At 37.6% G+C, this 12,665-nt stretch overlaps 1 protein-coding gene across 2 annotated transcripts in view; it reads left to right on the top strand.

The window, feature by feature from the left end:
• PPP4R3A (protein phosphatase 4 regulatory subunit 3A) overlaps window positions 1-12,665 on the top strand; it is an 82,374-nt gene that overhangs the window by 52,339 nt on the left and 17,370 nt on the right. For both annotated transcript variants that reach the window (XM_050953243.1, XM_050953244.1), the window contains exons 5-10: window positions 5,872-5,949; window positions 6,034-6,150; window positions 6,776-6,892; window positions 10,582-10,713; window positions 10,825-10,927; window positions 11,965-12,123. In XM_050953243.1, the coding sequence (XP_050809200.1) occupies window positions 5,872-5,949; window positions 6,034-6,150; window positions 6,776-6,892; window positions 10,582-10,713; window positions 10,825-10,927; window positions 11,965-12,123 (706 nt within the window). The remainder of the gene's footprint in view (window positions 1-5,871; window positions 5,950-6,033; window positions 6,151-6,775; window positions 6,893-10,581; window positions 10,714-10,824; window positions 10,928-11,964; window positions 12,124-12,665) is intronic.

The following is a 12,665-nucleotide window of genomic DNA, read 5'->3' as shown; positions in this document are numbered from 1 at the left end:
ACAACTCGATATAAAATGAATTCGGATATAACATGGTAAAGCAGTGCTCTGGAGGGCGGGGCTGCACACTCTGGTGGATCAAAGCAAGTTCAATATAATGCGGTAAGATTTTTTGACTCCCAACAGCAGCATTATATTGAGGTAGAGGTGTATTTGGGATGTTTAGTGCATGGCCTTACTATATTATAATTTTCCTTTATTATATTCATCAGTTTTCAAACAAAGCAATCAATTTTGTTTAAGCCAGTCTTTTTAAAAGGGTGGAATAAATACAGGATTGTGTACATATGTTTATTCTCAGATTGCATCATCCTGCTACCAGATCCACATGTAGTAATAGCAATATTTTGCTCTTTATTTTGAAAGTGCTTTACAGATATTAATTTATTTTGCAGCACCGTTTAATGTAAGTATATATTATCTGTAGGTGATTTGGGGGAACTGAGTTAGAGAAGTTTAGCGATTTTGACCAGATACTAAAGGGAGTGCATCAGGCTGAAATTAGACTGTCTCAGAAGGATGCATGCTGTCAGCAGTATGCTCAGAAATGCCAGGTTTAATTTATTTGCACTTTCAAATGTATTTTACAGAGTAGTTTACCATGCAAATTATCTGCTGCACTAAAGTAAATAAGGGCAGTTTTCCAGTGGGAAGTAGCTCAGTGAAATGATGCATGCAAGTGTTGTATATTAGTGGTATCAGAGCTTAGTTTCTTCTTTCTTCCATGCTAAAAAAATAGTCTGAATGTGTATGCCATCTTGAAAATATGATGGGTTCCTGTTACTGCCAAAGCTATGCCTAAACAATAATGGAAAAGTGTCTCAAGGGGGAAATTACTTATCAATAGTTTATTAAAGGACCTGTGTGAAGCAAGATAGCTCAAGATCAAGGGGATGAGGGCACTTTAATCTATATCACAAATTAATCACTGGTGTATGAGTGGGGGAGGGATAGCTCAGTGGTTTGAGCATTGGACTGCTTAACCCAGGGTTGTGAATTCAGTCCTTAAGCGGGCCATTTAGGGATCTGGGGCAAAAATCTGTCTAGGGATTGGTCTTGCTTTGAGCCGGGGGTTGGACTAGATGACCTCCTTTGGTCTCTCCAACCCTGACGTTCTATGTGGGAGGGAAGAATTATATAAAGCCGTGGCTGAGAGCTTTTGAAAAAATCTCATCCATAGAAAACACTGTGTTTACTGGACCTTTGAGGGGGAAATTGTATATTATATTTGCAATACAGTTTCATAAAGTTTCAGAACAGAAGGTACCATTATTAGATCTACTTTGGCCATTTGTATATAGTACGTAATTACATTTTGCTCAGTTACCTTCATTTTGAACCCAGTTACTTGGGTTAGAGTAAAGCATGCTAGTATTCATGAGACTACACTGTGTGCCACAAGCAGAGAATAGAAGAGATTGAGATGCCACCAATGCCTAAGGCCTCTGCAGTGGCAAGCAGTTGACTCGGTGAGATATGCCCAGATGATCCTGGCTGCTAGAAAGTAGATATATGTGATCACAGAATGCTGTATTGCAGGAGTCGGCAACCTACGGCATGTGTGTCAAAGGTGGCACACGAGCCGATTTTTAATGGCACACTGCTGCCAGCTGAGGTCCTGACCGCCAGCCCCGCTCAGTCCGCTGCCGGCCTGGGTGAAAGAAACCCCAAGCTGAGCGTGGCCAGTGGCCAGGACACCAGAGCGGCGGCGGGCTGAGTGGGGCCGGCAGCTGGGACCCCAGAGTGGCAGTGGGCTGAGCGGCTCAGCCTGCTTCCAGTCTGGGGTCCCAGCTGACAGCCCCACTCAGCCTGCTGCTGTCCGACAGGGAGTTCCTCCAGGAAGGGCAGGCAGTCACCAGCCAGGCATTCTTCCCCGCGAGGCAATGGAATGGCGCCTCGGTGATCTTGGTCTTGAGTTCCGAAGCCCCTGCCCGCAGGGCTCGGGGAGCACTGGGGGAACTAGGCTCTGGGAAGCAGCTGCATTAGGGCTCCCAGATGCTGCATGAGCTGTTTGTAGACTCTCTCCTGGCCCCTGGACTTTAAAGGGGGAGCCTGGACTCGTGCAAGGCGTGAGTCTCAACTGGCCCCCCTCTTTGCATGGCCCCGCTGCTGCCTCATGCTCCCATTCTCATCTCCCCTTCTCTAGCATTGCATCAGCCCAGGAGGGGGCCATGCCCCCAGCGCCTCTGAGCCAGCCAGGCAGCGGTGGGGTTGAACGGGTTTTGCAGCCTCTGGAAAGAGCAGATGGAGTCAGGGAGGCTCTTGCTGTTTCTGTGCATGCTAACACAGTGGCACTTCAGCTCAGGCAAGAGTGGCCACCAGGGGAGTTCAGGTTTTAAATGCGCAAACTGCAGAGTGATCTGGGTAGGTCTTGCATCGCAGGGGATCTGCATCTCAAAGGGAGAAGGCAGTGAGGAGCTCAGTGGTCCCTAGAAGCAGCCATATGAGGTTTTTTTGGGCAGCAGGGACCTGGGTATTAAGGGCCACTTCTGAGAAATCCAGTCCCTGCTGTGTCAGTTTCATGTCAGGAGTTGTAGCTGAGCTGCTTCTCTGAGCCACTGGCATCACCGAGAGAAGCTGAAACTCCCCTGGGCACTGTGTCAGTAAGAGTATTTGGTGCACAGGTTCATTTGAAAGAACTTCCTAATGCTCCTTTATGTGGTAGCAATGCCCCCTTTCCTCCCCTTCTCTCCCCCTCCCCCCCCCCCCCCCGTTGCTGGTACAGCCGCTGCTTTTCTTCTTCAGTGCACATGCTGCCATCTTCTGAACTTGAAAAGTATCTGGGGTGTTTTGTGTGGATCAATATTGCAGGGAGAGATGAGAGCCAGAAAGGGCAACATATGTATGGACCGTCCATTTAGATCAGCGGTAGGCAACCTATGGCATGCGTGCCAAAGGCAGCACGCGATCTGATTTTCAGTGTCACTTGCACTGCCTGGGTCCTGGCCACCCCATCCGACAAAGTGAGTATTCACCCACGAAAGCTCATGCTCCAAAACGTCTGTTAGTCTATAAGGTGCCACAGAATTCTTTGCTGCTTTTACAGATCCAGACTAACACAGCTACCCCTCTGATTCTAAACTATTGTTGTATGTATAGACGTATAGAAAGAGACCTTCTAAAAAGTTAATGTATTATTGGCACATGAAAACTTTAAACTAGAGTGAATAAATGAAGACTCGGCACACCACTTCTGAAAGGTTGCCGACCCCTGCTTTATTGTAATACATACAGAGAGGGTTATAGAGTTACGGTTGCATATGCAACTTTTAGCACTTAAAGAAAAATTTTCAAAATGCCTCTCTGATTTAGGCCCAAATCTCATTTTCAAAAGTGATTTAGGAGCCTAAATCTCATTAAATTTCAGTGAAAATGGTACTAAGCTAAAGTCACTTAGGCACTTTTGACAGTTGTACTCTTCCTGACTTTTGAGTGCTTTTAACTCTACAATTTTAATGTTGTACTAATTTAGCTTTTTATACACACTTCCAGGGATTATAATTGAGATGAAAAAGATGTGGTGTAGGCCATCCACTCATTCCCATTCCTAGTAAAGGAGAAAAAATATGTTCCTTGTGAGGTCATCTAGATGCCAGTTATGATATCTTGCTATCATGGCAGGGATGAGCATGGATCTTGTTACAGGTTTCGTTGATAATAGATGGACCAGATTACTACTTTCTTCCAGTTTGAGGTGGTGGTATTAATACTGTACAGTTGAATGTACCATCCAGATCTACTTAGTCTCCTCTTACTTTGACTGTTGTTCAAGAATGGTAACTTAAATTTTGTTTCAAGAAAATCTTTTTATGTTTGGAGTAAATAACTGAACTGCTGTGGTGTTCAGGTAAATAAGAGTACATCGGTCTCTCTACAATCTGTCATAAATTTAATAGTTTCTGTAATTACTTCATGATAGACTAAGGATTTGAACAAAACATTTAGAAATTCAAATGGTAGACAAGTGCCAGATAACCACACCTGTGTTCTCTCATTAAAAAAACTATTGAATTGTAGACCCCCATACTTGAGTTTCTTGGGTATGACCTCAGTTGGAATCTGGAATATCTGCTCCAGGCTGTTAGTAAGGGTTTTTTTTTGTTGATTTGTTTGTTTTTGTCTACTCAGCTGTAACTCAGTTTGGAAGATCACTAAGCTTCAAGTGAGGCTTCTTAGATCTCCTTTTGTTGTGAGTAGGTGGTTGGCATTGCTCATTCTGATCTGCGCCAAATAATTGCAAGATTGGCGAATGGCCTCCTTTACGTATATAGGACTCTTCCAAAAAGAATTTGGGGTTCAGTCACTGTTTTGTTTAGGATTTCTTGGCCACTTATTCAATTAATAATGTATTAAGTATATTTCAACTTAGTGTTGAGTAGATTTTTTTCAAACACTACTTATATGTGGCATGTAGAAAGCATTTGCCTGGAAAAGCTATCGGTTACTGTTTGGGGGCGGGGAATTGTTTTGTTTTGAAGAATTTTTAGCTCTTAGACTTAACCTTCCAAACATAAACCAAGTATAACTGATATAGTGCTGTCTTAAGTCTGCAGACAGATGGCTCCAGTGTGTTTGCCGCTGCTCAGCTTTGCTAAGCTTCAGCAGCATGAATGTTAATCAATTTTGACTGCTGCCATTAATAACCTTGTGAGCAGCAGTGGAATTGATAAGAATCTAATCATTTTCATTTGGTTTTCAGCACTCACCCCTTTCCCAACATCTTGGTGTTGGAATCTTCCTTTCCTCTCATATCATTTTTAAGCTACTGAATATAGTTATGTTAAGGTCTCTGGTAAAATTTCCAGGCCCTGTTTATGAGTGGATGATATGGATAAGAGAGAGTGATTTGATTAGGGTACTTAAAAAAAAAAAGTGATAATGAGACAGAGTCAGATAGAGAATGATATTTTGGGGAAGGGGAGACACCAACTAGAGGGGTGATAATCAGACAATATAATGTAGGGATATTTGCAAATTGAGAGAGACAAGGAAAAGAGAAGACTGACAGATGACAGCATAAGATGTACCACAATTGGAAAGAAAATGGAATGAACCTAGGAAAGGAAATTGCATATAACATATAACAGCATACAACAGCAAGGAAAGGACACATAGTCAGTTACATGTCACCTTGATTGCTCGGTCCTTCAGCCTCATATAGATTGCGCCAGTCATGACACATCTTCCATCAGTTACATGTATTAAGTGGAAAGTTGATTGACACTGTTACAATTAAGTATCCTACACAACTGTATTTTCCCTTTAAAATTATTTCTTGGGGGAATTCTGTGCCAAAAAATGAAAAATTCTGTGCACAATATTTTAAAATTCTGCAGATCTATGCATAAATAATACAATATAATCACACTAGTTTCAATTATTTTGGTAATACTTTCTGATAGATATTTTGAAATGAATGTCTGTAATAATACAGACAAAATTAGATTTACTGAGTATTTGGGTGTGTTTTTGTTTTTTGTTTTTTTTTTTACAAATTCCTTACTAGGCAAATTAATAGAGAATTTTGAGTAATCTAGCTAAACTACAATACAGAAACTTATTTCCCACCCCTCTCAGAAGCAGTGCAACAGCTTGGGGCAGAGTGCTGCGCTGAACACAGCGGGCTGCTGGTCAGCCACAGCTATCTGTTTTGGCACCACAGTGACCTCTGGTGGGAGAAAGGTGGAACTGCAGCACTTCTCAGGCAGAGTGTTGTTTTCTGCACAGAAAATACAAAATTCTATGCCAGACATAAATTCTGTGCATGCACAGTGGTATAAAATGTAGGAGGCATGGCTTTGGGGAGTTAATATTATGAAGGTTAGCTTCAATATTGTCAAATAAACACATGGCATTATCTTACTTTTGTAGGAAGATGAAAAATTTCTGACAGAATTGTTTGCACAATTAACAGATGAAGCCACAGATGAGGAGAAAAGACAAGAATTGGTAAGCATTTGTAAAATATTCATGAAGTGACTGTTCATTGTCTGAATGTTTTTAATCACTAGCATGTTGTTTTCTACATTTCAGGTAAACTTTCTCAAAGAGTTCTGTGCATTTTCTCAAACATTACAACCTCAAAACAGAGATGCTTTTTTCAAAACATTGTCTAATATGGGTATACTGCCAGCACTAGAAGTCATCCTAGTAAGTTAATGCAATATGTATTTTTCTGAGATGACTTTTTGTAAATATTTGTTGTAACAGTTATATTTTTTTCATTTCAAAAAAGATAATTATTTAAAAAGTAGTTACAGCAGCACTGCCGTGTCATGGCTTTCTGAAGTACTTTAGTGATTTGTTTTGTCTGGAAAGGGATACTGTCATCTTGAAATTCAGTCCACTTGAAAGGTTTTTGTTTTGTTTTGTTCTGTTTTTGGTTTGTTTTTAAAGTAGTTTTAGGTATTAGATCACTAAGTTCCGCTAGCAGTTTTTGTGAATTTGCAATTTTTTTCCCAATCTTTATTTCTTTTTCTGGTCTTTCTGGGTTCAGACTAAAACAGGGCTATGACCAATAAACCAGAGAAACTGTTAAACTGATTACATACTAAGCTATCAATTAAACCAGAAAAAAACAGTGGGGGGGAGGAGCCCTCAACTCTTATTTATGGTGACTTTCTTGTAACAGTAATAGTTAATAATAATAAAAAATTCAGACAAAACTATAATTTCTGAAATTGCTTCTGCTCATTTAAAAAACTACTATTATGCCTTTCAAGTACAATGATTTTTGTTCTTTAAAGTACTTAAACAGTTTTAATTGACTTTCTAGGGTATGGATGATGCACAAGTGCGAAGTGCAGCTACTGATATATTCTCATATTTGGTTGAGTACAATCCATCCATGGTACGAGAGTTTGTTATGCAGGAAGCTCAACAAAATGATGATGTAAGTAGGAGGTCCTCTGAAGCTTTTTTAGAAGGTTCATATTTATGTCTCTATTATTAGTGACTAAATCCTGCTTTGAGTTTTCATTTGACAAATGTGCATTTGAAATAGTTTTCTAGAACCTTTCCTTTAAGAAAAATAAACTAACTATGGTTGGAAGGTTCTCTCTCGTATCCATCACGGTAGTATTTACAATAATATTATTAATCACAACACAATTATATCAACTACAGCTTACCCTATTTTATGTATTAATCTTTTACATATTTGGTGACCATATCTCCTGATTTGCATAGCCTTTTTGGACCCCTGTCCTGCAAACACGTAGTCATGTTCCTTAACTTTAAGTATATGAGCTGTCCAATGAGGCCTGAGCATGTTCTTAAGTACTTACCGGATTAGGGTGTTTAAACAAAAGGTAACTTTTCTGCCCTGCCAGGTTTCTTATTGGAGTGCACCAATTGATGTCTAAATTTTAGGGCTGACAAGTGATTTAAAAAATTAATCACAATCGCACTGTTAAACAACAATAGAATACCATTTATTTAAATATTTTTGGATTTTTTTACATTTTCAAATATATTGATTTCAATTACAACACAGAATAATAAAGTGTACTGTAAAAAAACAAAAGAAATAGTATTTTTCAGTTCACCTAATACGAGTATTGTAGTGCAATCTCTTTATCGTGAAAGTTGAACTTACAAATGTAGAATTATGTACAAAAAAACCTGCATTCAAAAATAAAACAACATAAAATTTTAGAGCCTGCAAGTCCACTCAGTCCTACTTGTTCAGCCAGGCGCTCAGACAAACAAGTTTATTTACATTTGCAGGAGGTAATGCTACCTGCTTCTTGTTTACAATGTCACCCATAAGAGAGAACAGGCATTCTCCTGGCACTGTTGTAACCGGTCTCGCAAGATATTTACATGCCAGATGCGCTAAAGCTTCATGTGTCCCTTCATGCTTCCACCACCCTTCCAGAGGACATGCCTGCATGTTGATGACAAATGTTCTGCTCGATAACAATCCAAAGCCGTGCAGACGGATGCATGTTCATTTTCATTATCTGAATCAGATGCCACCAGCAGAAGGCTAATTTTCTTTTTTTGGTGGTTCAGGTTCTGTAGTTTCCGCATCAGAGTGTTGCTCTTTTAAGACTTCTGAAAGCATGCTACACAGCTTGTCCTGCTCAGATTTTGGAAGGCACTTCAGATTCTTAAGCTTTGGGTTGAGTGCTGTAGCTATTTTTAGAAATCTCACATTGGTACCTTTTTTGTGTGTTGTCTAACCTGCAGTGAAAGTGTTCTTAAAATGAACAACATGTGCTGCATCATCATCCGAGACTGTTATAACATGAAATATATGGCAGAATTTGGGTAAAACATAGCAAGGAACATACAGTTCTCCCCCAAGGAGTTCAGTCACAAATTTAATTAACACACTTTTTTTTTAAGGAGCATCATCAGCATGGAAGCATGTTCTTTGGACTGGTGGCCGAAGCATGAAGTGGCATACAAATGTTTAGCATATCCCGCATGTAAATACCTTGCATTGCCAGCTACACAAGTGCCATGCAAATGCCTCTTCTCACTTTCTGGTGACATTGTAAATAAGAAGAGGGCAGCATTATTTCCTGTAAATGTAAACAAACTAGTTTGTCTTAGAAATTGGCTGAACAAGAAGTAGGACTGAGTGGACTTGTAGATTCTGCAGTTTTACATTGTTTTGTTTTTGAGTGCACTTACAGAGCACACACAAAAATCCACATTTTGTAAGTTACACTTTCACAATAGAGATTGCACTACAGTACTTGTATGAGGTGAATTGAGGAATACTATTTCTTTTGTTTAGCATTTTTACAGTGCAAATATTTGTAATAAAAAGAATATACAGTTTGGTTTCAGTTACAACACAGAATACAATAGATATGAAAATGTAGAAAAACATCCAAAATATTTAATAAATTTCAAATGGTATTCTATTGTTTAACAGTGCAATTAATCGCGATTTATTTTTTGAGTTAGTCACGTGAGTTAAGTGCGATTAATCAACAGCCCTAGTAAATTTTAAGCTTTTTGTTTACTTTCTTCATTTTTGTAATAAACCTCTTGCAACAGCTGTCGTTTTTAATATGCATCCAGAGATTTTTTTATTTTTTTTTACTTGAAAAAATACATTAAAGAAACTTGGTGTTTGTAATGTATTTAGCAAGCCAAGTTCTCTAAAATACTTTGGATTATAGGATCAGAAATTTAGGGATGCAGGAGATGTCAATTTCCAGAATTGTTAAGATATGTGAAACAGTTCAGTGTTTAATAGCACTTAAATGAATCCTTGAATGATATGTTGGGAATTTACTTGTACAGTATAATAAACAGAAGCTCTTTAATTTAAGTAAGATAGTGTATTAGTGAACAGATACAGAATCGAGGCTGGACTAAAGTAACTGTAAAGAGCAAAGAAGGAAACTGAAAGCCATAGAAAGATGGAATTTTGAATAAAAAATGAACCCATAGCTGTTTAAAAATGTATTCTGGATCTAAAGTACTTGGTATATATTTTTAGCTGCTTTATATACCTGTCTCCCATAATCTCTTTTGTGTTACTTTAAAATACAGTTAGCTAAACAAACAAACAAATTATACTACCCTTTATTTCCATGGTAATTTTAAGATGATTCTGATCATAGCTCTATTTAATTTCTGTATTGGTGGCTTAAGACCATAATTAAATAGTGGGATAACTAAAATATTTTTAGTTCATATTTGGTCAGTTTAGTAGAAATATCCAGTGTTTCAAGTTAGTTTTAAAACTTGCTTTGTTTCAGGAAATAGTTTACTTTCATATTGTACAGCTAATCTTGTTTCTATATGGAAAACCTCCTACAAATATGGAAGACAAGTTATAAACTAAGGCCCTGCTCCTGCTTACATAAATTTGCTTAATTTTACTTGTGAGTTGACCTATTGTCTTCATTTGACTACTCAGGTGTGTAAAAGTAAAGCATGTACATAAGTGTATGCAGAATCAGGGCCTTAACCTGATGTCTCAATTTCCAGATGGCCCTGCTGTTGCTGGTAATAGGACATGCAAGCACTAAGGGATTATATAAGAATGGAATTTTTACTCTTGAACTCCTATTCTGCAAACATTTATGCATTTGAGTAACTTTACACATGTGAGTAATCCCATTTAGTTCAGGAGTTCCATGTGTTCGCAGAAGTAGGGCCTTGCACTGTATTTTAAAAGGACACTCAGGTTAAAACTCCTAATTTCAAAAAAACAAATTCCATAATACACATCATAAATTCAACTTAAGAATTTTAAGCATGTACCTTCTCACCATTTATGCTGTTTACCTTTTTTTGTATTTTCAGTTTAGACTAGTCTGGTTTTTTTTATCCAAGTTTTTTATTTATCTGCCATTTGTAGTTGCTCTGAAAGATTCTCATGGATGAGTATAGTGCATCAGTATTAGGGATGCAAATAGAGTAGGTTTTCACGGGCATTTTTAAAAATACATTTCAAGGATCTATTTCTGTTAGTCCTAAATTTTGTGCTAAAATCTTTTATTTTACAAAATCTTAGTTTTGGGCCAAATTTGACCTGACAGTGTCCCTTTTTAATTTTAGTTTTTTTCTTAGTCATAACTAATCTCTTCATTTTTATATCTTCTCTATTAGGATATTTTACTCATTAACCTCATCATAGAACACATGATTTGTGATACAGATCCCGAACTTGGAGGGGCAGTCCAACTCATGGGTCTCCTTCGTACTTTAGTTGATCCAGAAAACATGCTGGCCACAGCCAATGTAAGTGCATTCCCAAATTCAAGTATGGTTGGGTTTTCTCGTGTTTTAAAATTTTTTTGGTAATTTAAGTTACTTTCATATTAAAATATTGATATATTTTTTATCCTTTAGAAAACTGAAAAGACAGAATTCCTGGGTTTCTTCTATAAACATTGTATGCATGTTCTCACAGCTCCCTTACTGGCTAATACAACAGAGGAGAAGCCTAGCAAAGGTGAGACTTCTGTGAATGTTGGCAGTCATGTCCAAGGCTATTGAATTGTAATACGTAGAATAGAATAACTGTTAAAGGATATCTGAAACGCTGCATGATCAGAATAAGAGTATTTCAAAAGATTTATGTCTGATTTGAACCAGAAAGGTGACTCAGAGCCAGGTGAAAACTTTGGAAGTATGCTTTTCAGTTACTCCTTTTGAAATACATATATTCAACAAAGAAAACTAAAATATAATTTCGAAATTTTCTGGAAGCGGGTTCGAAATTATATTTATTTTTCTTTGGGTCTCATATGTGCATTTATAAGAGCCTATAACTCAACTACTTTTCAAATCAACTTGTTTTATGTTTTTTTAGATGAAGAAATCTGAGTTTAAATTTTCCATTTTTCTCTCTTGTTCTTTAACTTATCATTCTAATCGGTCCGTCAATAATTTCATCTTCGCTCTAGTGCTAGGTTGTAGTCTAGAAATCTTTTCAAAAAACAAAAAAAAACCCTAACTTTTAAAATCTCTTACATGACTTTTAACAAATTTCCTTGGGCTGGGTCCACATTAGAAACTTTTGCTGGTATAGTAATGTCAGTTAGGGATGACTTCTTGGTGCAACATTTCTATACTGGCAAAAACCTTAGTATAGATGCAGTTATGCGGGGCATAGCAGGGCTTTTACTAGTTTAGCTTATTTTGCTCACCAAACTAGTATAAGCTTTACTGTCAAAAGCACCTTTTTGCAGATACAATCTGTGTCTATAGTATAGGAGTGTTTGCTTGTGTAACAATCCTGGCAAACCTTTTCAGGTGTAAACTTGGGCTTCTGGTTAAAATACCAAATCCAGGGATTCTATATTTGTTTTGTAAAGGTCTAAGCGTGGCTTCCAGTTATTTACCTAAACTAGGTGCAGGAGAGCACGATGGCATTTAAGCATCTAGTTATCTGATTGCATCTGCAAATTTGGAGTCACTTTCTGAAAAGTAGGCCCTAAATATTTTTAAATTCATGTTCTTGTTAACATTTTGGTTTTTTGTTTATAGATGATTTTCAGACAGCCCAGCTCTTGGCATTAATATTGGAATTGCTAACGTTCTGTGTAGAACATCATACGTATCACATAAAGAACTATATTATTAACAAGGATATCCTGCGGAGAGTACTAGTTCTGATGGCCTCAAAGCATGCTTTCTTGGCATTATGTAAGTTTGAATTATAGAGAATAAATAATTAGCTGTGTGAAGATTAATATTTGATTGTATTTTACTGGAAGAAAAACACATTTACAGAAGCATGACAGTTACCAGTTTAGCACAAATATGCTACCTTTACAACTAGGTCTATATTTCTCATAGCAATTTGTTGATCTGTTATTCCTCAATGATGAGGCAAGATGAAATTGAAAGAGGCTGTATTAATTAAAACTAGCTAGGGGAATTGTCCATAGGTTTTAAATAGTACTTGCTTTAGAAAAAAATTCAAAAGCATTTTTAATTGGACATCTGGATCTCTATCTATAATAAATGTAACATTTTAAAATACTGAGGATCTTCACTGTTGATGCATGTTCAGATGCTTCTCCTGAGCTAGTATTTAGAATCTAGTAACAGTACATTGGTCAAGGTCAGCACTTCTTGGGTTTATTGATAAGGGCATTAGTCCGCACCAGAGATGTGTAAATTCTAGTGTGTTGCACATTAACTGGCCTGTTTTGACCCTGCTGGCACATACTAAAAGTTCCTTG

Source organism: Gopherus flavomarginatus, chromosome 5 (assembly GCF_025201925.1).
Source record: "Gopherus flavomarginatus isolate rGopFla2 chromosome 5, rGopFla2.mat.asm, whole genome shotgun sequence".
Classification (NCBI taxonomy): Eukaryota; Metazoa; Chordata; order Testudines; family Testudinidae; genus Gopherus; species Gopherus flavomarginatus.
Note: the sequence above shows the minus strand (reverse complement) of the source record. Positions and strands in the feature narration are given on the sequence as shown.